At 46.5% G+C, this 10,809-nt stretch overlaps 1 protein-coding gene across 1 annotated transcript in view; it reads left to right on the top strand.

Moving 5' to 3' along the window:
* GEMIN4 (gem nuclear organelle associated protein 4) overlaps positions 1 to 2,308 on the top strand; it is a 6,853-nt gene extending 4,545 nt beyond the window's left edge. Inside the window, exon 2 of the mRNA XM_070731410.1 lies at positions 2 to 2,308. Coding sequence (XP_070587511.1) covers positions 2 to 2,163 — 2,162 coding nt within the window. The 3' untranslated portion in view covers positions 2,164 to 2,308. The remainder of the gene's footprint in view (position 1) is intronic.
* Positions 2,309 to 10,809: the final 8,501 nt, after the last annotated feature.

Below are 10,809 nucleotides of genomic sequence, written 5' to 3'. Positions count from 1 at the left end.
TTCTTGAATGACCCGCAGCAGGTCTGCTACGAAAGCTACCGGCTCCTCAATTGCTTGGCATCCTTGCAGAAGAGGTTGAGTGACTGTGGCCTAGAGGACGTCGACAAAGATACAGCCCGGGTGATGTTGGATTTGGGCAAGGTCATCACAAACCTCTTGAAGAAGGTCAACCCGGAGACTTGGGGGAAGAGTACCGGCGGCGACCTGGTGGCTTCGGTCGCCATGGTGATCATTGACAAAAAAATGGACCGGCACAAAGAAGTGTGCGCCGTGTTTGCTAAGGAGAAGAACTGGGCCTTGAGTAAAGGTTGGGTTGCTTGCCTCGTTAAGAATAAAGAACTCTTCCAGGATCCAGAACTTATTTTGAAGGTGCTGGAGACCGTCGCGTCTCTAGAATCCTCGGAGGATTCGTCCAGAGACCAAGAACAACAAACCAAAATAGTCCAGGTCATTCTTGAGTGTTACAGCGAACTCTCCTTATCGGATAAGAACAAAGTCATCGCCGGTGTTTTGGCGACTTGGGGCAGGCAAGGCCTCTCCAAGCTGATGGCAGCGTTCTCCGAAAGATTTCAGCAGGAACTCAACGTGGCCTTCAACCAGATCATCAAGAGCGCCTCTGGGGAAACTGTTAAGAAAGCCATCCTCGCAGTGTCTCGGCTGGTGGTCCTCAACCCAGAAGGCACCGTCAAAAAGATGGGTCATTTAGCCATTGCCAACTTGGGAACCCATCAGTACTTGGCCGAGATCCTCTGTTCTTTCCCAGCCCTGAACTTCCGAGAACCTCGAGATCAACCCGATGTGTCGGTCAACTTTCTCCTGGAATGTTTGAAAGAGACAGTTTGGGAGCGTGTCTCTTCTCCGAAGGAAAAGGAGCAATTTTTGGAGTTCCTGGTGCAGCTCATGCAACCCAGCGGAACGAGTCCCCTCCTGTCTCCTTCCAAGGTCATCCAAAGTTTGATCTTTCCGTTCCTAAGGTCCGATTCTCCCCGGATCGAGCTCTGCTTGCAAGTCCTTGATAAGGCTTTGAAAGTCCCCTCGGAAGAGAGCTGGATTCATACCTGCCACCCGTTTCCACTCATCTTTGCTCTCTGCAAACTCCTGGATGGGTTCTGCCGATATTGGCACCAGCCGCAAGACCAAGAGAGATGTTCCCTGGAGACCAAGGATTTGGTGATCACCAACTTAACCCAGCTGTGTGATATCCTTTTGCTCCAAAAGGATGCCTTGTCTCCACAGTTGTGGACCCAGTCGGTCGCCTGGTTGCACAAGAAGCTCAACGACTTGGACTGGACAATCGGCCTTCGCCTGAAGAACATCTTTGGAGAACATTTCAAGAATGAAGTCCCCGCTACTCTGTTTGAGGTCAGCAAGCTTCCGGAGGAGGAATGGACCACCCGTTCACTCCCAAATTATGGGCCCGGCAGTGGGCTGTTGGCTTGGTTGGAGACGTGTTGTGTCTCGACAGCCCTACGGGAGCAGATGCTTGTTCTCCTGATGATTAACGTGGACAACCCTGAAGAAGTCAACCTCTTCAGCAAAGGGTTCTTGGTGGCCCTAGTCCAGGTCTTTCCGTGGTGTAGCCAAAGCGAGTGGAGAAGACTCATCCACGTGATCAAAAGCCTCTTGGAACGAGAGATCCTCTACGTGCCTTACTCGCTGGAGTACGTCCCGTATTTACCGTTGTTGAACTTCCGGCCTTTTGCTTACCATCTCCAGTTGTCCGTGCTTCTCTTGCGGGCGTTCCAGTTCCTTTGCGGTTCCAGCGGCACGACGTGGATGCCAGCGGAGGCGTGGAAACACGTAGGAAGGCTCTACTGCCTCAGCTTGTCCGATCTGCTGGGTTCGGTGAAGACCATCGCCCGTGGCCAGTGGCACTCGGCGGACGAGAAGAACCTCATCCGGGAGTTGTCCTTCGTTTACATCCAGGTGTTCTGCCACACGCTTCACGTGGCCGCCATGTTGCCCAACCACGGGACCGGGGATCCTCTCCTGCTGCTCTCCTTGGAAATCCTCTCGCAGTATGAGATGCTGTACGACCTCGACGAATCACTGGGGAGTGCGCTGCGCAAGGCGAACGAGACCCACTTCCTGGAATCCATCGTCGAGAACGTCACCAACAAGGAACTGCGCACCATGCTCCTGCACAAGCTCCATAAGCTCTGAGGATCCAAATTCAGATTTTAGGAGGCGGGTGGACCTCAGGGCCCTGGGTTGGGTCTGGAGAGAAGCCGAAACGGCGTTCAGCAGAAGACAAAGAATCTCGACGGGAAATTTGCAAGATCTATAATAAACCTTTATTATACTCTTTCTTCGGAAGTTCATTTGCTGGGGTTGGGCAGGCTGTGGAGATTGTGGATAGTCCTCAATTTATGGCCGCAATGGACTGCAGAAACGTCCGTTGCTAAGTGAGGCTGTTGTGAAGTGAGTTTTGCTCCATATTACAGCCTTTGTTGTTCTTAAGCCAATTTTTTATTACTATTAATTGTCTGTTGAGCTTTCTGGTAGAATCCTCCCAAAAATTCACAGGTACAAATTTTCAGACACACACACGTTTGAAAATTCAAAACAATGTTCTTTATAATGAAAATTCACTTAACCTAAGCCTCCTTTTGTATAGCAAAGAGCACTGGTTTCCAAACAAACTGGTAATTTGTACAAGTCCCTTATCAGTTCTGTGATACTTAGCTTGCAGCTGTGAGGCAATTCACAGTCCTTTTTTCACAAAGTGAAACACACTTTGCCCTGGTTTAGTTTCAAAGCGGGGGGAAATCAGCACACAAAAGGTCAAAGTCAGTAAAGCAGTCACGAAACACAAAGATCAGATAATCCTCCTCAATGGCCAAACCCACAGGCTGCTCTTTATAGCAGCCTCACTAATGCCACAGCCCCACCCAACCACAGGTGGCCTCATTTTCTTTGATAATAATCTCTCAGTTGTTGCTGCCTATGCATCGCTCTCCGCATGCGTGGCTGTATCATTAACTCTTGTTCTGAATCCAAGGAGGAGCTAGATAATTGATCTCCTTCTGAGCTGTCTGCCACACTCTCCTCCTCCCTGTCACTCATGTCTTCTTGGTCAGAGGAGCCTTCATCAGCAGATTCCAACCGGGGGCAAAACAGGCCTGCAGCATGTGGATATCTCCCCCACCTCCACAGTCCTTGGGGCAGGAGCTGGGCCAGAGCTAACCACAACATTAATTGGACTTTTATGAGGTCTTAAAACAAATCAGGCTTCCCCCCATTGTCAACCGCTTGCTGGGAAGACCACAAAAGGGGATCACATGATGCCAGGACAGCGCAACTGTCTTAAGTACATGCCTGTGGCCAGCTGCTCAAATTTTGATCACCTGACCAGGGGGGATGCCACAGTGGTTGTAAGTGTGAAAAGCAGACCCCTTTTTTTTCAGTGCTAACTTTGAAAGGTCACTAAAAGTATAGTTGTAAGTTGAGGACTGCCTGTAACACATGTGGTTTCTAATACCATTTAGATCAGGGGTGTCAAACTCGGGGCCCAGGGGCCGGATGTGCCCTGCGGAGTGCTTAGATTTGGCCCACTCTGGAAACAGCGAAGTACTGGCCTACATTGCCTCTGTCAGTGAAAACAGAGCTTGGGAGGGTCACACACAGCCTGCCTGGGCTCTGTTTTCTTTTGGGGGGCAAAGAATGTTTTATTTTTTCATTCCAATCACATACAGGGTGCGTTCCAAAAGTAATACAATATTTTAAAAAAATAATTTATTGAACAGATTTGCACAAACACTTAAAATTCTTCAAAGTACCGACCTTGGGCCTCTACACATTTTTTCCAGCGACTCTGCCATGACCGGTTTGCACCTTGGAAGGCGTCTTCGGGGACCTCTCGCTAGGTCTTCGTCACGACTGATTAGATCTCTTCTATGGATGAAAAACGCGCCTTGCCATGACATGCTACGAGTCCGCGAGTTCCTGGCCAAACACCAGATGCCAGTGCTGCCCTACCCCATCCTCATAGTCCTGACGTCGCCCCAGCAGACTTCTTTTTGTTCCCAGCCCTGTAAGGAACCTGTTTTTCATCCATAAAAGAGATCCAATCAGCCGAGAAGAAGACCTTGTGCGAGGTCACTGGAAAAAATGTGTAGAGGACCAAGGACAATACTTTGAAGAATTTTAAGTGTTTGTGCAAATCTGTTCAATAAATTACTTTTTTTTAAATTGCATTGCTTTTGGAACGCACCCTGTATGCAAAATAACATACCATCAATCTTGAATTACATTACAAAAGATATGGATAGAATTGAACGGGTCCAAAGACGGGCTACAAAAATGGTGGAAAGTCTTAAGCATAAAACTCATCAGGAAAGACTTCATGAACTCCATCTGTATAGTCTGGAGGACAGAAGGAAAAGGGGGGATATGATCGAAACACTTAAATTTGTTAAAGGGTTCAATAAGGTCCAGGAGGGGAATGTTTTTAATAAGAAAAGGAACACAAGAACAAGGGGACACAATCTGAGGTTAGTTGGGGAAAGATCAGAAGCAACACGAGAAAATATTATTTTACTGAAAGATTGGTAGATCCTTGGAACAAACTTCCAGGAGACATGGTTGGTAAATCCACAGTAAATGAATTTAAACATGCCTGGGATAAACATATATCCATCCTAAAATAAAGTGCAGGAAATAGTATAAGGGCAGACTAGATGGACCATGAGGTCTTTTTCTGCCGTCAATCTTCTATGTTTCTACTATTTCATTAAAATAATATTTTCTCACCTGATCTTTCCCCCAAACTAACCTCAGATTGTGCACCCTTGTCCTTATGTTCACTTTCCTACTAAAATGTATGTAAGTTTGCCATCACGGGTCATAGGGTTTCCTGCTAGAGTACGGGCTATATATAGAGTGATACCTGGTCTTACAAACTTAATTGGTTCCAGGACAAGGTTCTTAAGATGAAAAGTTTGTAAGATGAAACAATGTTTCCCATAGGAATCAATGGAAAATCTATTAATGCGTGCAAGCCCAAAATTCACCCCTTTTGCCAGCCGAAGTGCCCGTTTTTGCACTGCTGGGATTTCCCTGAGGCTCCCCTCCATAGGAAAGTCCACCTCCGGACTTCTGTGTTTTTGCGATGCTGCAGGGGAATCCCAACAGGGGAATCCCAGCATCGCAAAAACGGGTGCTTCGCTGGCAACGGAAGTCCAGAGGTGGGGTTTCCCAGCGAAGGGAGCATCAGTGAAATTGCAGCATCACAAAAACCCGGAAGTCCGGAGGCGGGGCATCCCGACGGCGGTGGTGGGTTTGTAAGGTGAAAATAGTTTGGAAGAAGAGGCAAAAAAATCTTAAACCCCGGGTTTGTATCTCGAAAAGTTTGTATGATGAGGCATTTGTAAGACGAGGTATCACTGTATATTATTATTACGGGGCACCAGGTTCACAAAGTTGAAGCAATTTTGGTTCACATATAGTATATTTATATTTCTTGATTAAGAAGGAAAAACCCAGGTCGGATACTGGCAGGGGGATTCTGGGAATTAAAAAGTCCATCCATCTTACATTTGCCAAGTTTTGAAAAGCATATTGTGATTGAATTCTGGAAACCCTTCCCTCCATTTTCCCCTCCAGAATAAGCATTCCAGAAGTCTTGCAATTTGCTCCGATGGTTTCAGAAATCAGCCTGAGCGATGGGTTTTTCAAAATCAATTGATCCCATTGATCGCCTGGTGCACTAGTTGCGGCCCTATTTGGACCGGGAGTCACTGCTCACAGTCACTCATGCCCTCATCACCTTGAGGCTCGACTACTGTAACGCTCTCTACATGGGGCTACCGTTGAAAAGTGTTCGGAAACTTCAGATCGTGCAGAATGCAGCTGCGAGAGCAATCATGGGCTTCCCTAAATATGCCCATGTTACACCAACACTCCGCAGTCTGCATTGGTTGCCGACCAGTTTCCGGTCACAATTCAAAGTGTTGGTTATGACCTATAAAGCCCTTCATGGCATTGGACCAGATTATTTCAGGGACCGCCTTCTGCCGCACGAATCCCAGCGACCAGTTAGGTCCCACAGAGTGGGTCTTCTCCGGGTCCCGTCAACTATACAATGCCGCTTGGTGGGACCCAGGGGAAGAGCCTTCTCTGTGGCGGCACCGGCCCTCTGGAACCAACTCCCCCCAGAGAGCCCCCACCCTCCTTGCCTTTCGTAAGCTCCTCAAAACCCACCTCTGCCGTCAGGCATGGGGGAACTAAGATAATCTTTCCCCCTAGGCTTCTACAATTTATGCATGGTGTGTTTGTATGTATGATTGGTTTTATAACAAGGGTTTTTAGCTGTTTTAGTATTGGATTTTTACATTCTGTTTTTGTCACTGTTGTTAGCTGCCCTCAGTCCACGGAGAGGGGCGGCATACAAATCCAATAAATAAATAAATAAATAAATTTTTATTTTATTTTATTGTTTCCAAAAGGGTCAAAAATACACCCTTCCATCTAGCGCTGATGACGTTACCTAGTTTGGTAATGAAACATCTGGAAAAAAAAAACAACCCCAACCAAACTCAGAAAATACCAATGACCCCACGTTCTTTCCTTGCTCCAATTTTTTGGGACTATTCTTCAGGAATCTGAAGACCTGTTAATGGCATTAGAAATTAATTCTTCTAAGTTATTACCTTTTAAACATTTTGCCCCCTTTAAGTTCTTCCCACCACTTTGAAATAATTAAACAGCACTCGTAAAATGGGGCTTTTGTGATTCACTGCAAGCACAAACAGGTCGAGTTTGCTTTCAACAACAAGAGATTTATGCCTATCACGGGAAAAGAAAAATAAATACAGCAAACATAGGAGCGTTCACCAGGGGGCGCTGTCACAAACTTTTAAGAACAACAAAAGTTATTACAGTATTTATTAGATTTGTATGCCACCCTTTTCCAAAATAAAGTTGTGCCCCGTCGGATTAGAGATTAGACCCCTGGCCTGTCTCCTACAGCAGATGGTTATCCTGTTGTTGAAAAGAAGAAGGGGAGAGGGGGAGGAGGAAGGAGAAGAAAAAAGAAAGGAAAGAAGGGAAGGGAATGATGAGGGAAAGGAAGAAAGGAAAAGAGGATGAGAAAGGACAAAGAAAGAGGGAAGGAAAAAAGGAAGGAAAAGGAGAGAAGGAAGGGAAGGAAGGGCAGGAGGGTGGCAGAGGAGGAGTTCTTGACTTACAATCACAACTAAACCCCAAATTTCCATTGCTGCCCAAGGAGAAGGAAAAAGAATAGAAAGGAGAAGGAGGAATAAAGGAAAGAGGAAGGAAGGGGAGAGGAAGGAGGAAGGAAAGAGCAATGGAGGGGAAGGAGGAAGGGAGGAGGGAAGGAAGAAGAGAAGGAGGGGAAAAGGGAAGGTGTAGGAGAGGTAGGGAGGAGAAGGAGAAGGAAGAGAAGGGAAGAAAGGAGGAAGGAAGGCTGCAGCTTGTACTTCGCACCTTACCGCCTGTTCAAAATTTTAACAAAGGCAGGAGCAAAGCCAGGGCAGAGTTTACATGCACACAATGCTCCATCGTGCACCAGTGGGTGAGCATACTCTATTTTCTACATTGCACATTCGGGGATTATACAAAGAAATTGTACAGTGATGTAAACAGCACTGAGAGCTTTCACACAGGGGGAAAAAATGTTCCTGCAGAAAAATGAGGCTTCATTCATTCAAACCAGGACTGCCAAACAACACATTTAACCTGGTTCCAACAGTAGCTCAGATGGGCAATTCAAAGTGTTGGCTATTGTTGTAGTTAGCTCTGGCCCAGCTCCTGCCCCAAGGACTGTGGATGTGGGGGAGACATCCACATGCTGCAGGCCTGTTTCCCCCCCCCCCCCCGGTGGAATCTGATGATGAAGGCTCCTCTGACCAAGAAGACATGAGTGACAGGGAGGAGGAGAGTGTGGCAGACAGCTCAGAAGGAGATCAATTATCTAGCTCCTCCTTGGATTCAGAACAAGAGTTAATGATACAGCCACGCATGGGGAGAGCGATGCATAGGCAGCAACAACTGAGAGATTATTATCAAAGAAAATGAGGCCACCTGTGGTTGGGTGGGGCTGTGGTCATTAGTGAGGCTGCTATAAAGAGCAGCCTGTGGGTTTGGCCATTGTGGAGGATTATCTAATTGTTGTGTTTTGTGACTGCTTTGCTGAGTTTGACCTTTTGTGTGCTGATTTTTCCCCGCTTTGAAACTTAACCAGAGCAAAGTGTGTTTCACTTTGTGAAAGAAGAAGGACTGTGAATTGCCTCACAGCTGCAAGCTAAGTATCACAGAACTGATAAGGGACTTGTACAAATTACCAGTTTGTTTGGAGACGAGTGCTCTTTGCTATACAAAAGGAGGGCTTGGTTGCAGTGAATTTTCATTATAAAGAACATTGTTTTGAATTTTCAAATGTGTGTGTGTCTAAAATTTGTACCGGTGCATTTTTGGGAGGATTCTACCAGAGAGCCCAACAGAACAGCTATAAAGCCCTATATGGCATCGGACCAGAATACCTTTGGGACCGCCTTCTGCCGCACGAATCCCAGCGACCGATTAGGTCCCACAGAGTTGGCCTTCTCGGGGTCCTGTCGACAAGGGGGGATGCACGCGTGAGATTTTGGTGGGGGTTTTTTGCTTCTGCGCATGCACGAAAAGTTTGTAAGTAGAGGCATTCTTAGGTAGAGGTTCCACCGTATTGGGTTCCTACTGGAACAGTAAAGGACAATGTACTGGTATGCCCATGTTACACCAACACTCCACAGTCTGCATTGGTTGCCGATCAATTTCCGGTCACAATTCAAAGTGTTGGTTATGACCTATAAAAGCCCTTCATGGCATTGGACCAGAATACCTCCGGGACCGCCTTCTGCCGCACGAATCCCAGCGACCGGTTAGGTCCCACAGAGTTGGCCTTCTCCGGGTCCCGTCGACTAAACAATGTTGTTTGGTGGTATCCAGGAGAAGAGCCTTCTCTGTGGCGGCCCCGACCCTCTGGAACCAGCTCCCCCCGGAGATTAGAACTGCCTCCACCCTCCTTGCCTTTCATAAAGTTCTTAAGACCCATCTCTGCCATCAGGCATGGGGGAACTGAGACATCTCCCCCGGGCCTATACAGTTTATACATGGAATGTTTGTGTGTATGTTTGCTTTTAATAATGGGATTTTAAGCGTTTTTTAAATTATTAGATTTGTTCTTACATTGTCTTTGTTATTGTTGTGAGCTGCCCCGAGTCTACGGAGAGAGGCGGCATACAAATCTAATAAATAATAAAAATTAAAATAATAACTAAAGTTGTACTGTGCGCGCAGCCCCATTCATCCTGAATGCCCGTGTCCACATCCAAGTGCGTTTTGGTTTCCAAGCATGTGCAGGAAGCAAACTTTTGCAAGGGGACACGGGTGCACATGAGATTTTGGCAAATTTTTTTGCTTCTGAGCATGCACGGGAGTAAAAAAAAATATTGCCAAAATCTCATGTGCACTCTGTAAGATTTTGCTTCTGAGCATGCGTGGGAGCAAAAAAAAAAATTGCCAAAATCTCATGTCCACCCTGTAAGATTTTGCTTCTGAGCATGCGCGGGAGCAAAAAAAAATATTGCCAAAATCTCATGTGCACCCTGTAAGATTTTGCTTCTGAGCATGCGCAGAAGTGAAAACACGCTGGGACGTGCACACGCAAGACAACCGAAGCCGTGCACATAGCACACCTGGAGCGGCGGTAATGGGAATGCACTGCCCCCAAAACTCAACCTGAGGGAGTAGAGCCTTAATGTGTTTCTCTGAAAATAAGACAGAAACATAGAAAACATAGAAGATTGACGGCAGAGAAAGACCTCCTGGTCCATCTAGTCTGCCCTTGTGCTATTTCATGTATTTTATCTTAGGGTGGATCTATGTTTATCCCAGGCATGTTTTAAATTCAGTTCCTTCTAAAATATAAAAGCCAAGCTACCATGTATATTATATTATTTCAAAGCTCTGACCATCCCTGGTTTCTTCTGGAGATCTGAACTCATCTGATAGAAACATAGAAGTCTGACGGCAGAAAAAGACCTCCTGGTCCATCTAGTCTGCCCTTGTGCTATTTCCTGTATTTTATCTTAGGATGGATCTATGTTTATCCCAGGCATGTTTAAGTTCAGTTATTGTGGATTTACAAACCACGTCTGCTGGAAGTTTGTTCCAAGCATCTACTACTCTTTCAGTCAAATAATATTTTCTCACGTTACTTCTGATCTTCCCCCCAACTCACTTCAGATTGTGCTCCCTTGTCCTTCTGTTAACTTTCCTATTAAAAACACTTCCCTCCTGAACCGTATTTAACCCTTGAACATATTTAAATGCTTCGATCATGTCCCCCCTTTCCCTTCTGTCCTCCAGACTCTATAGATTGAGTTCATGAAGTCTTTCCTGATAAGTTTGATGCTTAAGACCTTCCCCCATTATTGTAGCCCGTTTTTGGGCCCCTTCAATTTTATCCATATCTTTTTGTAGGTGAGGTCTCCAGAGCTGGACACAGTACTCCAAATGTGTGTTGCCTCCAGCCTCCTTTTCGCTGTCAGATGCCTTCAGAAATTTATTTACCTTGAAAGACCAGCAAGGCCTCTGCAGCCGATAGCAGAGCTCTGGATTGATCCGAAGCTCTGTTATCGACTACAGAGGCCTTCGGGAAAGCCTTGCTGGCAGCAGAAGAAATGGGACCAGTTGTGCTGATGAGGAAGAGGAGGAACAGCTGGGTCCTGTGCCTGACGCGTGGATGCACAGAAGACAGAGAAGAGGAGAGCCGTGAAAATCTATGAGCTGGTCCTCAGCACAGAAGAG

Source organism: Erythrolamprus reginae, chromosome 1 (genome assembly GCF_031021105.1).
Source record: "Erythrolamprus reginae isolate rEryReg1 chromosome 1, rEryReg1.hap1, whole genome shotgun sequence".
Taxonomy (NCBI): domain Eukaryota; kingdom Metazoa; phylum Chordata; class Lepidosauria; order Squamata; family Dipsadidae; genus Erythrolamprus; species Erythrolamprus reginae.
The sequence above is the reverse complement of the archived record's forward strand: the minus strand, read 5'-3'. Positions and strand labels throughout refer to the sequence as shown.